At 34.9% G+C, this 17,857-nt stretch overlaps 2 protein-coding genes across 3 annotated transcripts; both read left to right on the top strand.

The window, feature by feature from the left end:
* The first annotated feature begins 336 nt into the window (after positions 1–336).
* On the top strand, positions 337–8,811 carry LOC120627267 (exportin-1). Of its 2 annotated transcripts, none has more exons than XM_039895187.1 (4): positions 337–423; positions 735–3,714; positions 4,301–4,444; positions 7,749–8,811. In XM_039895187.1, the coding sequence occupies exons 2-4, from the start codon at positions 823–825 to the stop codon at positions 7,893–7,895; spliced, it is 3,183 nt and encodes a 1,060-aa protein (XP_039751121.1). In that variant the 5' UTR covers positions 337–423; positions 735–822; the 3' UTR covers positions 7,896–8,811. The 2 variants fall into 2 exon arrangements, with proteins under 2 accessions (XP_039751121.1, XP_039751122.1); XM_039895188.1 differs by having other exon boundaries at positions 406–475.
* Positions 8,812–13,345: 4,534 nt separating this feature from the next.
* LOC120627250 (cleft lip and palate transmembrane protein 1 homolog) lies at positions 13,346–16,541 on the top strand. The gene is made up of 3 exons (XM_039895159.1): positions 13,346–13,586; positions 13,736–15,356; positions 15,439–16,541. Exons 1-3 carry the CDS (start codon positions 13,479–13,481, stop codon positions 15,609–15,611), a joined length of 1,902 nt encoding a protein of 633 aa, XP_039751093.1. The 5' UTR covers positions 13,346–13,478; the 3' UTR covers positions 15,612–16,541.
* The last annotated feature ends 1,316 nt before the right edge of the window (positions 16,542–17,857 follow it).

Genomic DNA, 17,857 nt, shown 5'->3' with positions numbered 1-17,857 from the left:
GAATAAAATAAAACTTCAAATTCGGCTAAAAAATGAAATGTACAATTTAAACAAAACATTTCAGCCGATGATGATCCTTTGTGTAATGTGTTCTTAGCAAATGTGGACATCTTTATGGCGAATTGGCGCGCTATATTTATAAAGTTAGGGCCGTTTTTTAATAGGTATTCCATAATAGTTAGGATATAGGCATAAAGTATAATCTCATTGCTTTAAGGCAAGCCAAGATAATTAATGAGGCTGCAAACGCTCCAAGTTAGTAGTGTTTATATACTCTTTGGTCCAGGTCATAGACATTGGCATAAAACGACATACAATTTTATCTATACTTTATTATCGTAGCTTTTTCAAGCATCACGAAAACAACGGGCTAGTGTGTATGGAAGTGCATTTGACCGATTGCGCCGTAATTATAATTCCCGGGTAAGTAAGACACGACTGTACAAATATGATATAATTCATGAGAAATACTGCGGTAAGTATACATCTTGAAATCAATTTTGGTTTTTATTTCGAAGATGTCATTGTAAATTGTACGGGTGTGTGCACTCCGTAATACTCTTTCCTCTAAACATGAGGACTGTTGCAAAAATTATAAACTTCTCTTGCTGTTTATAGATAAATTTCTATATATTTAACCACTTTTTACTTAACGAAGACAAAGTATTTCTGTTTTATGTGCATGAAGGAGGTTAGAGCCTTCTCCTTTCTAATTAAATTTTAATTTCTTCCAGTGGCGTGTGATGAGGAATGATTAAGAATACGGAACTTTTTGCTTGATTTTAAGGGGAACTAGTTAAGTAAGTTTAAAGCACTATCAGAATGGCAACTTTACAGCAGCAAGCTACTAAACTTTTGGATTTTAACCAAAAACTGGATATCAATCTACTTGACAATATAGTTGGGTGTTTGTATTCGTCTGTTGGGGATCAACAGAGAATTGCACAAGATATTTTATCAGCACTTAAGGAACATCCTGATGCTTGGACACGAGTTGATACAATTTTAGAGTATTCACAAAATCAAGAGACAAAATATTATGCCTTACAAATATTAGAACAAGTTATACAAACAAGATGGAAAGTATTACCTAGAAATCAATGTGAAGGTATAAAAAAGTATATTGTTGGTCTCATCATTAAAAATTCATCAGACCCTGTTACAATGGAAAATAATAAAGTGTATTTAAAGAAGTTGAACTTGATATTAATACAAGTGCTTAAAAGAGAGTGGCCTCATAACTGGGACACTTTTATTCGTGATATTGTTGGAGCATCCAAAACAAATGAAAGCCTCTGCCAAAATAATATGGTAATTTTGAAACTTTTAAGCGAAGAAGTGTTTGTGTTTAGTACTGGCCAACTCACACAAACAAAGGCAAAACATCTAAAGGATACCATGTGTTCTCAATTCAGTCCAATTTTCACCCTTTGTCAATTTGTTCTTGAGAACTCACAAAATGCACCTCTTGTAGATGCTACGCTGCATACACTTCTTAGATTTTTGAACTGGATTCCTCTAGGCTATATATTCGAAATGAAGTTAATTAGCACTCTAATATTTAAATTTTTAAATGTTCCAATGTTCCGCAATGTAACTCTCAGTTGCTTAACAGAAATAGCTGGAGTGACTGTCAGCAACTATGAAGAGCAGTTTGTGGCACTTCTTGTTCAGACAATGGAACAGCTAGAGGCTATGCTTCCTCTGACTACAAACATTAGAGAAGCTTATGCAGCAGGCAGAGACCAGGAACAAGTATTCATTCAAAACCTTGCCTTATTTCTATGTACTTATTTAAAAGAGCATGGGCCACTTATTGAAAGGAGAGGCCTCACAAATACTTTGATGAATGCACTTCGTTATCTGGTATTAATATCAGAAGTTGAAGATGTTGAAATATTCAAAATTTGTTTAGAATTTTGGAATGCGCTAGCTGCTGATTTATACAAGATTGCACCATGTTCCCATTCTACTGGCCTTTACAGTGTAGGAAAAACTGTTGGACGTAAGACGCTTTATGCTGATGTGCTCAGTGGAGTTCGTTATATTATGATTTCCAGAATGGCAAAACCAGAAGAGGTTCTAGTTGTGGAAAATGAAAATGGGGAAGTTGTCCGAGAATTTATGAAGGATACTGATTCTATAAATTTGTACAAGAATATGCGAGAAACCTTGGTCTACTTGACTCATTTAGATTACCAAGATACTGAACGTATTATGACTGAAAAGCTTCAAAATCAAGTTAATGGCACAGAATGGTCATGGAAAAATCTCAACACTCTTTGTTGGGCAATAGGCTCAATATCAGGAGCTATGATGGAGGAAGATGAGAAGCGGTTTTTGGTAGTTGTAATTAAGGAGCTTTTGGGACTATGTGAACAAAAAAAAGGCAAAGATAACAAAGCTATCATTGCCAGCAACATTATGTATGTTGTTGGGCAGTATCCTCGCTTTCTTCGCGCTCATTGGAAATTTTTGAAAACAGTTGTTAACAAACTTTTTGAGTTCATGCATGAAACGCATGATGGTGTTCAAGACATGGCGTGCGATACATTTATAAAAATAGCATTGAAATGTCGCCGCCATTTTGTTACCACACAAGTTGGGGAAGCTTGCCCATTTATTGAAGAGATCTTAAGTACAATCAGTTCTATAATCTGTGATTTGCAAACGCTACAAGTGCACACATTTTATGAGGCAGTGGGGTACATGATCAGTGCACAGGTGGACCAAGTTGCACAAGAGCAACTTATTGAAAAATATATGTTGCTACCTAATCAGGTCTGGGATGATATCATTTCTCAAGCTTCACATAATGTGGATATCTTAAAAGATCCTGAAGCTGTCAAACAGCTTGTAAGTATACTTAAGACCAATGGCCGGGCCTGTCGTGCATTAGGTCATCCTTATGTTGTGCAACTTGGCAGGATTTATTTGGATATGCTTAACATTTACAAAGTAATGTCAGAAAATATCACACAAGCCATTACATTGAATGGTGTGGTGGTAACAAAGCAACCTCTTATAAAAAATATGAGGATAATAAAGAAAGAAACTTTGAAGTTAATTGCGAGTTGGGTATCAAGATCAACAGATAACAGTATGGTGTTGGAAAACTTTATCCCTCCTTTACTTGAAGCTGTTTTAGTTGACTACCAAAAAACTACAGTTCCTGATGCAAGGGAACCAGAAGTTTTATCATGCATGGCTGCCATTGTTAATAAACTTGGAGGGCATATAACATCTGAAGTCCCAAAAATCTTTGATGCAGTCTTTGAATGTACTTTGGAAATGATAAATAAAGATTTTGAAGAGTATCCTGAACACAGAACAGAGTTTTTCCTGCTATTACAGGCAGTGAACACACATTGTTTCAAAGCATTCCTAAGTATACCTCCAGCTCAGTTCAAGTTGGTACTGGATTCCATTATTTGGGCATTTAAACATACAATGAGAAATGTGGCTGATACAGGACTGCAAATACTGTACAGATTGCTCCAAAATGTAGAACAACATACACAGGCGGCCCAAAGTTTCTACCAGACATATCTATGTGACATACTAGAGCATGTATTCAGTGTAGTTACAGACACCTCACATGGAGCAGGTCTCACTATGCATGCTACAATTTTAGCATATATATTTTCCCTGGTAGAAACTGGCCGTGTTTCTGTTGCACTTGGACGCACTCCAGATAATGTTACATACATACAGGTAATTTTTATTCAAATATTCTTTCAAGGAATTTTGCAAAGTATATTTCAGTCATAATTTATTAAAAAAATAGTTCTGGACTTTTTGATATTAAGATAGTTCTAGCCACTATATGTCCTCTAGACTACTCTTAAAAAGCTTAGCATTTTTAAGTCTTCTCTCTATATTCTACATGCATCTTTTGAACCCCACTGATGAGATGTTTAATAGGATTCAACCTGGTTGTTGACAACTTGAACAGGATGCAGCGCTAATCTTTAGGTCTGAAATGATAAGGCATATTATTTATTAAATGTCTTATTTTCAATAATAAAATGTTAAGTACCACATATGTTTATTTAATAAAAGTCACTTAGTTGCGGCTATATAATCTTTAGGTGCATCCATCATTCTTGATGCCTTATGTATTCATGGAAATAAGTTGTAATGTAAAAAACATGTAAAAAAAGTTTTAATATAAACATTTAATTATAGATTTCTTTGTATATAAAAGCTGATATATTGGTTTATATGCCTCTAATAAAAAACTTAATTATTATTATTGTTATTTATTATTAAATAACATTTCACTGTGCATTTATTCCAGGAATATGTGGCAAACCTTTTGAAAACTGCATTCCCACATCTGACAGACAATCAAGTTAAGATAACTGTTCAAGGATTGTTCAATTTGGACCAAGATATCCCTGCCTTTAAAGATCACCTCAGAGACTTCCTAGTGCAAATACGGGTAAATATAAACTTTTCCATTTTACATAGTATAAATATGCATAGTATTATGAATAAAATAATTATACTGGAAGTACTATTACACTGTTGATAAAAGTAGATGAAAATGTATGTAATACTAACGATCCGCCCCGGCTTCGCACGGATGCAATGTAAGTGTGATGTAATTTGAATTTGTTTTTCGGAAGTTTAAATGCCGCGCCCGCCACCGATCCTGCCAACGGTTTTTAACTCTCTTGTGCCTCTAAGATATTCATTTTAATGATATGCTGTAAAGGAAGTTTAGATCCACATGAAATGCACAAAGTATCTAATATATTTAATTGGGTAAAGAATAATGCTGTATTGGAATTTTTTTTTTTTTTCTAAGTAACCCATAATTTTTTTGTAAAATGTTAAAGATAAAAATGGATACCGTGGGTTTATCCTTTGGAGATAAACATATTTCATTGCAGACTTTTTTGTAGACCTTTTTAGGGTGTAGTACATAATTTTGGGCTATCTCGTAAGGTTCAGCGAGCGTTTGCAATGTAAGCGCAAAAAAATGTGTTTATTTGCGACATCTCATTAGAAACCTCTAAAATTAGCAATGTTTTTCTACTATATTATGCATGTATTATACATGAAAACGTTCCTCTTGAATCGCTCTATCTATTAAAAAAAAAACGCATTATAGCCGCATATGTATAATTTTTGTGGAGAGGCTGAGTGCTGCTAAATAAGGTTGAAAGAACTTGAACAAAAAATAAAAGTCAATGTACTTCATCACGGGAAAAACAAACTTGATTACATTTCTGAATAAATCCTTGTCAAAAAAATGTTTTGATAAAAAATGTCAAGGTACTTATAACGTAAATTTTAAGTACTTTTCTTAGTTATTTTTAAAATTTGGGATAAAATAAAAAATGTAGGTATATATCAGAAAAGGTGTCTCGCCGTCGTTAAAAAAATGCTGAACCGCTGACCTAACTTGGGCCGGTTACACTGTTCGTTGAAATTAAAACTTAGTTCAAACCAAACAAGATTAAATGCAAGTAGATTATAATTAATCATAAATTGTAAAACAAAATACAACTTATTTGTTTCTTAGAATTATTATAATTATTCTAATGCGTCTATCACGTTTGCGAGCTCAATCGTCCATTTCTTCAATAACCCCGTGACCGAGTCCGCCACTGCGTCCTCCGCGCAAAAACTAGCCACAACGTGATCGACTCCTATTGGTCGTACTCGTTCAATCAGTGGTGACAATCATTTTTTAAACTTACTTATTCTAAAATTAAACAAGTTACAAATTACATCAAAACATTATTATAAATTAAAAAAGTATTTATCCCAGATTTTGCTGGCAGTCAAACAGCAAAATCTGTTCATGGAGTTAATTTCAAAACGAGTGCCGCCATATATAATCTTACTTATTTATTATAATTAAGTTATTGACAATTAAACTACATTAAAACTACATTAAAACATTAATATGATATCGCCATGTGTTGTTACAGCGTAGAGCTATCTCACAAAGTGTAATAGTTATTTAAATAACATTACCAAAGCTAACATCAAACCATTTGACTTTATGAAATAAGGTTTTACGTTACAAAATAAGTTTAGAGTTAAAATTATTAAAAACAATTGTTGAAATAAACGTCCGTTCAGCCTCCGCGGCGACATATAAGTACAATAAATAATTATTGAGTTCCCATTTTGGTTATTGTAATTCTTGTAATTACTAAATATCCACCCAGTTTAGGTAAAAACTCTTTAATATAATATAGAAAAAAGTCCCTCCCGCTGCTTGTACACTTGTACACTTGGATCTTTTAAACTACACATCGGATTTAAATGCAGTTTTAGCAATATATAAAGTGATTTAAAAGGAAGGTTTATACGCAGTATCATTACATAATATTATAGTAGTGAAAAGAAAAAGAATTATAATGAATGCTTACATTGCAAACTCTGGCTAAATCTTACGAGATAGAATTGAATAATATAATATAATATACTACACAATTGAATTATTAATCATTCTCAAACTGCCTCACGTTAGTATCTAAATTGCACCCGTGCGAAGCCGGGGCAGGTCGCTAGTAAAAACATAAAATTTAATTTATAAATCCTAGAATGCATCAATCATTCTTCTTCTTTGCCCTAGCCTTATCCCATCATTTGGGGTCGGCTCTCCTCGTCTTTCTGCGCCAGGACTCTCTGTCTTGGGTTGTCACGTCAATTAGATTTGCGTTTTTAATATCCTTGGCCACCGTCGTCCACCACGTGGAAGCAGGGCGTCCTCTTTTTCTTTTATGTTCAGGGAGTGCCAAGGCTTTTCGCACGGCGTGATCGTCACCGCGCCGCATAACGTGCCCGTACCACCGTAGTCTGCCTTCCGTCATTTTGTCGGTTATAGGGGCGACCTTATAACTGCCTCTGATGTATTCATTACGTACTAGTTAGAATGCATCAATCATTGAAAATAAAAAAATAGATTACAACGTTGCATACTGAAACCGAATTCGGTAATGCCACAAAAAAATGTAGCAAGTGCACCAGTAAAATGTCCTCCAAACCAAGAACCATTTTGTGCACCACGTTCCTGCGAAATTACTCGACGCACAATTCTTAACAAAAATACACTAGGAGCAAGTTAACTCTTGTCTGTGACCTGCTTTCCATAATTTTCATTTGCAAGTTGATGGACACTGGGATTTAACGTTAATCGGTCATTTTATATACGCAAACAAACTTTATTATCTTTTCGAATGGACCATAATGCTATTTTAAAGCGAATGCTAATGCTTAATTCGGTACGATTTTTAGTAGATATTTTAAATGAAATTCAAATATATAAAAAGACCGCCAAAACGTTCGTTTTGGGATCAGCTGGCTTCAATGGCGTCACAAGTTTATAAAAACACTGCAGTGTCGATCGTTAAAATCTAGTGTTTTAGGAGGTATATTTAGGAGAAACAATAAAGAGAAGGAGTTTTATAAAGACCCTACGTAGTCCCGCGCGATTATGATCATTAAGCTCCAAGTTTTTATAACAGTAGCATTACCACATTGTTCACAGTCTTGTGACATCGCAAAATACTTTAGAGGCTTTTTCTAGGCAAGTGTGCTCCAACCTAGACCTCATCATTGCTTTCTAACGGGCATGATTGTCGTCAAACGCTGGCCTATAGTTAATAAAAAAAAAAAAAAAGATTACAAAAAACAATTGGGAGTCAACCATTTTTTATTATTGCTATACACACTGGCTATACATTATTGCTGTATATGTTCTTACCTAACTTTATTTTTATTAGGAGTACACTGGCGAAGATGACAGTGATTTGTATCTTGAAGAGCGGCTATTTGCATTTCGACAAGCACAGGAGGAAAAGAGACGGGTACAGTTTTCTGTACCAGGCATTATTAACCCCCATGAATTGCCTGAAGAGATGCAAGATTAAATTAAGTTACAGTAAGGAAGGTTATAAAATGGCAACAGTTCACTTAACATTGAAGCAATAAAATATCTCAAGGTCACATCTATTTTGTTCTTCTGATTTATTTTTTTAAACAAGATTTGATTGTATACTGTACAGTTTTTTCTGATTTGTTGTATGAATTTCAACTTTCCTAAGAAAATTAATTAATATTTATATAAGATATAGATAATAATTTAAAAAATATTTTGTTTTCGCACCAGTAATTATTTTTATTAATTTTAACAAAAAACGTATAGGTATTTGTAGTTTTCATTTCAGTTTAACGTAGGCTGCCCTGAAAAGGTAAATTCTGTGTGTGTGGTTCTGATTGTAGGCTACAAGCTGCCTGCAAACCACATATTTTTGTTCAGTGGACTGTTTTCATTAATACAAACTAAAGACTCTTGTGCTTGTTCAAATTATACCTTATTATGTCAGTATGTACAAAGGATCGCCTGGAACAATGGAAGATGATGAATGTAAGTGACAAGGTTATACCGAAAACCCCGAAAAGGTTTATTTTAACAGCACAAGATGTAGAATATGGCCTTTTTTATTCATAGGGAAAAATCATACAAAATCTACATTGCTAGAGAATAATTCCAGGAATAAGTTTTTCTGTTTTAATAATAACATTATACAATGGTATATTAAGAAATCTCTGTGATTGACCCAGTGTTGGATGTTCAACATGTTACGCTATGGAATCTGAGTATTACGTCACATGAGTAGAGGGTAGGTAAAGTTTAAAAAAGTGAATTGCTGTTAGTATCTTCTTGTTTTGTTTAATGTTGTCATAACTAACTATAATAAATTGGGAGCCTTTCCAATAGCGTTTTGGGTCCGATGAATTGTCGAATCTTTCAATTTGTGTTTGAAATAAACAGATAATAATATATACAGTCTTTGTTTCACAAACGCTTCTCTTCTGAAATCTTTTTCCAAAACCAAAAAATCTCGAGATGGATACGAAAGGGTTTTGTAGCAGCTACAGTGCAATAAAACACTAGTATGATTTTCAAGATATTTTTATTACTTATTTGATAAAGTGGCAATAGAAATAAATAACTCTACTGAGGAAAACTGCATGCCTGAGGGATCTTCATAATGTTCTCAAATGTGTGTGGAGTCCACCAATCCGCACTGGGCCAGCGTGGTGGACTACGGCCTTAACCCTTTCTCATTGTGGGAGGAAAGCCGTGCTCTGTAAGTGGGCCGGTAATGGGTTGATATGATGATAATGATGATGCGGCTGTAGTAATAGTACTTTATGTTATGTTTCTAAGAGGAGATGTGAGACTACAATAATGCTCGCTAGTGTTTTTAGTTTTTGAACTGATTAAAGGGCTCGGTACTATCGTACAACATAATATAACACTATGTATATTTTTAATACTATTACACTATTTAAATATTTTTGAGGCCCTTCGTGTGCGAGCTCGGCTCGCACTTTTATTTTATTGTTTGTTGTTAGAGCTGTAATCGTCATGAAGACGCTGAAAATTTGAACTCTTTACCCATTACGGTTCATGAGATACAGCTTTCCTATGTAAGTCCGACTATCTCTTGACTTTATGTTATTAATTGTTGTTGTAGCGGCAATGGATACACTATGGAAAATTTCAACTCTCTACCTGTCAGGTTCATTAGATAAAGCCAGACAGACAGACTAACAGGAGTGTCTTAGTAATAGGGTGCCGTTGGCAACCTTTGGGTACGGAAACAAAAAAAGATAACTACATACAGTACGTCTCCTTCTCCAGATATTAAAAAACTTTCACACCATTCGCTCGACAATGCCTTAATACATAGCCTAGTATTAATAGGTCAAGTACGTCAATACTTCCTAGTAGATATGTGCGCCGCGATCATGTGTCGGCGGCGGCGCGCCGAAGATTTTGGTTCGGGGCGTGGTGGATATTTATGATTATTTAAAAAAAAATCCTTATTTAACCTAACCCAACATGCTATTCAATGCTAAAGAAACGTCTTCTCATTTTGATTTTGTAGATTGTCACTCAGAATTAACCATGTCCATCCGAGTTGGACTCGAAAATTTCAGTGCTCTAAATGATTACTGGTTGAAGTGAAACTTCAGACATAATCTTCGTCTTGCCGTGTTCAATCGTAGTCTCACCAGCTTAAAAACCCTTCTGAGCATTCATCATTGAGCATTTGATTAAGGTCTTCCATAGTCTTGCTTCAGAGTCATTCCGAAGAATCATCATCGAAAAATCGAAGTTGAGTAATGTACTCGCCGTTGATGTTTATGACAAGTCTATTCCAATTTTAAAGCTTAAAGACTTCTTCCAACGCAGCGGTAAATAGTTTCGGTGAGATTACATCTCCCTTACGCACTCTTCGCTAAAATTGGATCGGCCTCGTAGTTTGGTCCTCTATTCAAACTGACGTAGCGACGATTATGACCAAACACTGCAAAACTTAAATGTACTGATAATCGATTCGGCATCTCTGCAGTGACAATAAAACATTCCAATTCCCAAGCTTTCTCCGAATCATAGTCCACAAACGCTAAGCAAGGTGGCCGGTTATACCCCTTCGTCTTCCGTATAACCTGTAGCAGCGTATTATTTTGTTATGTGGTCTATGATACCAAAGCCCTTACAAGCCTTGTTCGGGAGGCTGGAAATTGTCGAACATTCGAGCGAGGAGATTCGTAATTTCCTCGAAAACAGCTTGTAGAAATAATTCAGTAGCGATATGGTTATTCTTCAGTGAGATAGTGTCACTTTTTGAAGGACAGAACAATCACGCTACTGTGCTTTGGTGAATAATGGAATCAAGCAATCGCTGGAGGACTTTTTGTGTCGGTTTCCCAACCGCCATCAGGAGATCTGCTATTATTCTATGGTCACCTTTAGCTCCTTGCCGTTCTTTTAGGCTTCTTTTAAGCTTTTTAAGAGCCGCACTATTGTCATATAGGCTAACGTCCTCTTATCATCGGTATAGAGCAGTATACTTTGGGAGAATGCAGAGTCCATAGAAGTTTTCAACATCACCCAAGATATCAGGGTTGGCTCAAATAACTACCATTGAGTTGCGTCAAATAGCTTTGCCGATTGACAAATTACTCGGGAACACTTTAGAGCATCATCGTGTTTTGCCCAATTTCATTAATACACTTCGTATATGAGCAGCAAATCACGGGTCTTTGATTAAAAATAGATGATTAAGTTATAATAGATTTCTAGATAATAGTTCCCCATCTATCGGCTATTTGAGTCAGCTGCAGTAATATAGCACCAAACACGCTTACGCCAGTTTCTATGCCAGTTTGAACAAAAGCTGTCAGCAGCGTTGCTGCTGGTGCCTGCAGTATCTACAATTTCTGGATGTCCCTTGTTTTTGTTGCCAACCCCTTTTTTTAAGTAAGAAGAAGTTCTGGTCATATTTTGGCTCTCTAAACGATCTATTTCTTTGAGGAGTCATGATAATAATCTTTATTGAAAGGTATAAACCCAGTTATAAGGTGGTTATATAAAAGTTCAGCTGATATAGTGGCTTTAATATTAGTCTCTTGTTAATTCATCAACGTCCTCGCGTTATTCACGCCGCGTGACAAGAGGCGGTGGCGGCGGAAGCGTGTGGGAATGAGGCGGCGGCGGCTATGTCTACTTCCTATAGGCTAAGTGGGTAAGTAATGTTGTACTGGAGTCTCTAGGGGCTTTTGCCAATTTGAATCTGAAAAAAATTCTATTCATTCTAATATTGCCATCTCGCTCTACCGTATGCTTGCAACTCTGTCACTTAACAGAGCCTGTGATACGCGAACCATAGAGTAGGTATATATTATAAAGAAATCCCTCCAAAACTTTACTGCCACGTGAGGAGTGAAAAGTAGACTTTTTAACTCAGGGTAAAAGCTGCCTTCGTTTTGGGCGCCACTAACAACCTCGCTACACGGGAATCTAGATGCAACACCCTAGCTCGCGCTATGCTCGGAAGTTACTTTAAAATCCCTCATTTACTTGGGATTTGTCCCGGCGCCTGTAACAAAAGACCCCTTGTAAACAACCTACTGTAACAATTTAGTTTCCATATATTTACTGTGCCCCAACTAACCAACCTGCGATGATAGCGGGTCTCGCGACGTCGTCGGTGCGTTCATCTGTGTAAGTGTGCAGTTTCGTCGAATGTTTTTTCTTAGTTTCCCTACAGCTTTAATTTAATTACTGTGCTTTATGTATAGAAAACATGTCTTGTCGCTATCTTTGTTACATCTACATAAACGAATATAAGAACGCGTCCACGCATACATAAATTCATATAAATAAAGCCGAGCAAAATTAATCCATAGCGCAGTGGTTTAAAGTTACATTTACATCGCATTTTTCGCTAACTCTACATTTCTGGCATAATTAGTGTGTTTTAGTGACTACGAACAACCACTAGTGAGGGACTACACTACTGGAAAATTTTACAATGTCGAAATATAAGGTTTACCAAATGTTACTGCACTTTTTCAAAAAAAAAATCAAAATTCATTTATTTCAAGTAGGCCTAATATAAGCACTTTTGAAACGTCAAGTTTAAGGAAATTTGTTTTTAAGGAATCAATCCTTTTTTCCAATCACAGATATCCACTTCTTTGAGAATCTTGTGGGTACGTTACCTTCCCACAAGTACGTTACCTACGTACGCAACCGGCTAGTTACGCCCAGTAGACAAAGACGAGTTGGGGTATAACATACCTGCCATACCCCTAACAGTAGGGCTAGCACGGGCAAGAGACAAAAAATATATCCTCGATTATATCGTCAGGCAAGGGCAATAAATAAATAAATAAATATACTACGACAATACACCCATCGCCATCTAGCCCCAAAGTAAGCGTTGCTTGTGTTATGGGTACTAAGATAGCTGTTGAATATTTCTATTAATATTATATTATACACACAAATACTTATAATATACAGATAAACACCCAGACACTGAAAAACACTAATGTTCATCACACAAACATTTTCCAGTTGTGGGAATCGAACCCACGGCCTAGGACTCAGAAAGCAGGGTCGCTACCCACTGCGCCAGTCGGCCGTCAAACGAACTTGTCGTCCGTCAAATGAACGTGTCCCTAAAGCACGGGAACATGGAATAGGAGGAGTTTGCCCCTGTTTATTAATGTATTTTAATGAAAATTAGTGCTTTTTGAAATTTAATTTCAGAAATAAGTAGTTTATATATCGGCAGAGGGTAACGATCTTCCGAGGCTAGGACAGAGTTCAAAAATTATGTTATTGTCGTTTAAGTTAAGTTTAATATATTTTCAAAATACCTGTGTTTTTACAGTGCACAGTGCACAGTGTATTCAATCCGTTTTGGTTTTATTTATCTCTGTACCAGAACTTAGAGAAGTCTGAATTGGAATATAATATAGTCTGTCTCTAAAGTCTGTAATCTGTGGTGTAAAATTGTAAAGTCGTCCATGATCACACCACAGTCCATGATGTTGCTGAAAATCTATAGCTTATTGCAGTAAAATTATTTATACAATCGAAATCGAACAAATTATTTTTGTTTACCCAACTCGTGCAGTCTACAATTATGGCAAATGAAACTGACGAAAACTCTTCTAGTGAGACCGCAGAAAAGTTAATACCTAGCGATGATACTTCAAGGCAACTTGAAGCAGTTCCTGATGAAAATGTCGATGTAAGTAAATTCTAAAGAAGGAATGTATAGAATTTGAATTGAAACAATCTCATTAATTGTAATCGCCTCTTGTGTCTTATCATCTACCAATACCTATTTGAAACTGGGTCAATCTTCACGCACTTTATTTCAATTCGATTTTTTTACAGATCAATGAACAAATTGACGCACAGCGCCGTCAAATGCAACCATCTAAAATGGAATCTTTTTTTGCCGTAACAAAATCTTTGATATTAAGAGCTTTAGTAGTTTATTTCATAACATCATTTTTCCGCCAACCTTCAACCCCTAAGGTTGATGTTACCAGTCCCCCCGGAGTAGTTCGCTCTGCAGCTAAAAATATGTTTACCAATGGGACATCGTTAGACATGTACACTTATCTAAGTGAAAAGGAATTTCTGAAAAATTTCGAAGATGCTGAATTAATTTGGAAGTTACCTGGATTGACTTATGGAGATTGGACCGGTGGGCCAAATGGAGATGGTACATTTATACATAATATTAGTTTTGCACCTTCAGATACATTAAAAAGTAATGGTTCTATATATCTTCACGTTTATGTTGTGCAATCAGGAAAGACTCCTGATCCAAGAGATAAGTCCAATTATGCTGGTCCTTACGTATCTTATGCCAGAAAAATGGCGAACAGATACAAGAAGCTCAAGTATCTTAAAACTCATAATTTATTAACTGGCCAAACTGAGAAGTCTGAAGAGGAAATAATAAAAGCAGAAACTTTAAAGGAAGAAATTGTTTCACATTGGCATCCTAATTTGACAATCAACTTGGTAACAGACCAAACAGCTTGGATGCAGGGTAGTGTTCCGCCTCCTCTTGATGAGTTTATTTATTTCTTACCTGATGGTAAGCAATACAAACCAGCAGTTTTTCTGAATGAATATTGGAATATGATGAGAGATTATGTTCCCATAAATAAAACTACAAGTGTTCTTCAACTCGAATTAACATTTCAGCCATTAAGTCTGTTCAAATGGCAGTTATATACTGCTCAGGCAATGCGAGACAAGTTAAGCATGTTTTCAGCTTTAGGTGGCGAGGAACAAGATGAAGAACAAGACACTGTTAAGGAATTACTATTAGATACATCACCTTATTTACTGGGTTTAACCATATCAGTCTCTATTCTGCACTCAATATTTGAGTTGCTGGCCTTCAAAAATGATATTCAGTTTTGGAATAACAGAAAGTCTCTTGAAGGCCTCTCTGTAAGGTCTGTCTTCTTTAACGTATTTCAATCAACAGTTGTTCTTCTTTATGTTCTTGACAATGAAACAAATGTTATGGTGAGAATTTCCTGCTTCATTGGTCTGATGATCGAAGTATGGAAAATAAATAAAGTGATGGATGTTAAACTAAATAGAGAAGATAGAATATTTGGAATTCCAAAGCTAACATTTACTGACAAAGGATCTTATGTTGCATCTAGTACAAGGGAATATGATATGCTAGCATTCAGATACCTTAGCTGGGCCTGTTTTCCTCTTCTAATTGGATATGGGGTTTATTCTTTGCTATATCAAGAGCACAAAGGATGGTACTCCTTTGTTCTTAACATGATGTATGGTTACCTGTTAACTTTTGGATTTATAATGATGACACCTCAATTATTTATTAATTATAAATTGAAGTCTGTTGCACATTTGCCATGGCGGATGATGACATACAAATTCCTCAACACATTTATTGATGACATCTTTGCATTTGTGATTAAAATGCCAACAATGTATCGTATTGGCTGCTTCAGGGATGGTACGTGTAACTTTCAATACTACTATTGCATAAATTATACATGTTGGTTAAATAAAGCTAAAATTCATTTTAATTTTTTCAGACATTGTATTCTTCATATTCCTGTATCAGCGTTGGATGTACAAGGTTGATCACAAACGTGTTAATGAGTTTGGGTTCTCTGGAGAAATGGAACAGCAAAAGAAACAATCTGAGAATGGTAACCTCGCAATTACTGAAGGAGATCAAGGTACCTCTGATAAGAAAAATGATTAAATTTAGATAACTTTTAAGTAGTAAAAGTTTTGACACATCAGTATATTATATTTAAAAATTAATTTAGCTTGACAGAATAATATCAAAAATGCATTTGTTAAATTCAAATCCTAAAGTCTATTTGAACTACATGATAAGAAAATATATTCTATTGTGAGCCCAGTACAAATAATTGATAACTAGGTGTGTCTATAAGTAATTATATTATAATCATTTGTAATTAATATTATAGCATTTAGTATTGTTTTAGCTAATTTAAAATCTGTCTCACATTGATCCTACCCAATCAACCTATCAGCACAACCAATGAAACATTTTTACAAATAATTTTATTATTTAGTTAATGGTAACAATAGAAGTTGAAATTTTTTATAACTAGCAAATTAGGTTGGATCGTTTTGTTAGCCTATGGTCTAACTTAATAAAATCAATGGCTCCTTGAGTTTTTTGATAATGGATTCCAACTGGGCATACTGATTAAGTCAATTTGCTAAGGAACATAATTTCCTTATTATTCCATTCACATAATAACATATCTTAATGTAACGCTACCAGTATTACCTTAAGCTATGTTATTAATTTTCACTCCATTATTCTTCAACCAACTTGCAACAGGAGGTTATTAATCTAAAATTCATCATCATTAACAGTTTTGTTCCATTTCAGTTCTAAAATTATGCCAGTAAGGATATTTAAACTTTGTTATCCAAATAGGTCTATTACTGACTGCTATGAACATTCATACGTTTTTTAATTATTGTGTGATGATAACTTAATTTGTTGACTTAAAATTAAAACTATTCAGGTTTCCCAATGCACCCTGGTATTATAAGAAACGCACAACTAATATAGCCAGGCATTCTTGTTGTCACCATCTCACACCATTCTACTAAGTCTCCCTTTTTCCGTATATATGTTTGACGGCCGATTGGTGCAGTAGGCAGTGCTTTCTGAATCAGAGGCTGTGGTTCGATTCCCACAACTGAAAAATGTTTGTGTGATGAACATGAATGTTTCTCAGAGTCTGGATGTTTATATAGATTTATTATAAGTATTTATGTATGTTATTCATAATAATAATCCATCTGTTATCTAAGTATCCATAACACAAGCTATGCTTACATTGGGGCTAGATGGCAGTTTGTGTATTGTTGAAGTATGTTTATTTATTTGATAGCTGTAATATGTAGCTAGTTAACATTTGAACATATTTCTTTTAGCTATAGCTTCTTATACCTGCAAATTATTAGATAACACAGGAAAAGTGGCATTTTTCATCATTTCCTGGAGTTTCCCTGAAAGGTATGGAACATGCAATATGCAATTCTGAATCCCACTTGGACTGTTCTTTACCCTCTAAAGGATTATTAGTCTGTTAACTTTAAATAAAATCCATCTTATTCAGTGCTCCTGCACTCAACACTTTATTTTCACACTAAATAAAGCCCTGGCTCCAGTGTTTTCATTTATATTATCATTATATTTAGATTTGTAGTGATACTTGGTTTCACAAATATATAAGGTAGTCAATTCTGAGTCAGAATTCTATAAGAAAACATTTAAGGTATTGCTCCGAACATTTTTAAATTCCAGAGTTAATTGTGTATATGAAGGATTGCCTGATTTGAATATTGAACAAGGTGGTGTTGAAATGGGTCAAATCCTAGATATTAAATCCGATATTATAATAAATCCAATATTGAAGGGTATTGTTACGTAAGTTCTGAAGTGTTTTATACTTTGTAACAGAAAAGCTAAACCTCTATAAGGTTTTAAACCACTGTAACTCTTTGTGTTTTTAGGTTCTTTTCTTTAAAATGACTTAAGGCAACAAGATGGAAACAATAATGAATACTTTTCTTTTGGTTTATCACCCTAACACATAGTTATAATTATATTTTTTTATTCCATCTGCATTCACAGATTTCGAAAAGCAATATTATTTGTTGTCGGCTTAGGCTGTTTCCCATTATGACCCATTTCAAATAACTGCCCGGCATCTAAGGCATTGTGTAAGGTATTGAACAATTGTATAAACAGGTATAATTAATTGTCATTCCATTTTTATCGAATTTTATACATATTAAGAGTTAAATCTGCAAGGAGCAATTGAGTTGTTTAGTTTGATAATTATATAACTGCCTTGGCTTACTATTTACCATCAAAACAGTAAACATTGTAAAAACAGAGCTCATGTAGTCTGCTATGAGTTCTAATAATAATATTCAATATTTAAAACAACTTTG

The sequence above is a fragment of the Pararge aegeria genome, chromosome 11, assembly GCF_905163445.1.
Source record: "Pararge aegeria chromosome 11, ilParAegt1.1, whole genome shotgun sequence".
In the NCBI taxonomy this organism is placed as follows: domain Eukaryota; kingdom Metazoa; phylum Arthropoda; class Insecta; order Lepidoptera; family Nymphalidae; genus Pararge; species Pararge aegeria.
Note: the sequence above shows the minus strand (reverse complement) of the source record. Positions and strands in the feature narration are given on the sequence as shown.

Bases quoted from the DNA above. Each gene is read 5' to 3' on its own strand.
- LOC120627250 (XM_039895159.1), top strand. From the start codon at position 13,479: ATGGCAAATGAAACTGACGAAAACTCTTCTAGTGAGACCGCAGAAAAG. The intron at 13,587-13,735 runs GTAAGTAAATTC...ATTTTTTTACAG, and splicing joins TTCCTGATGAAAATGTCGAT to ATCAATGAACAAATTGACGC. The intron at 15,357-15,438 runs GTACGTGTAACT...TAATTTTTTCAG, and splicing joins TATTGGCTGCTTCAGGGATG to ACATTGTATTCTTCATATTC.
- LOC120627267 (XM_039895187.1), top strand. From the start codon at position 823: ATGGCAACTTTACAGCAGCAAGCTACTAAACTTTTGGATTTTAACCAA. The intron at 3,715-4,300 runs GTAATTTTTATT...CATTTATTCCAG, and splicing joins ATAATGTTACATACATACAG to GAATATGTGGCAAACCTTTT. The intron at 4,445-7,748 runs GTAAATATAAAC...TATTTTTATTAG, and splicing joins ACTTCCTAGTGCAAATACGG to GAGTACACTGGCGAAGATGA.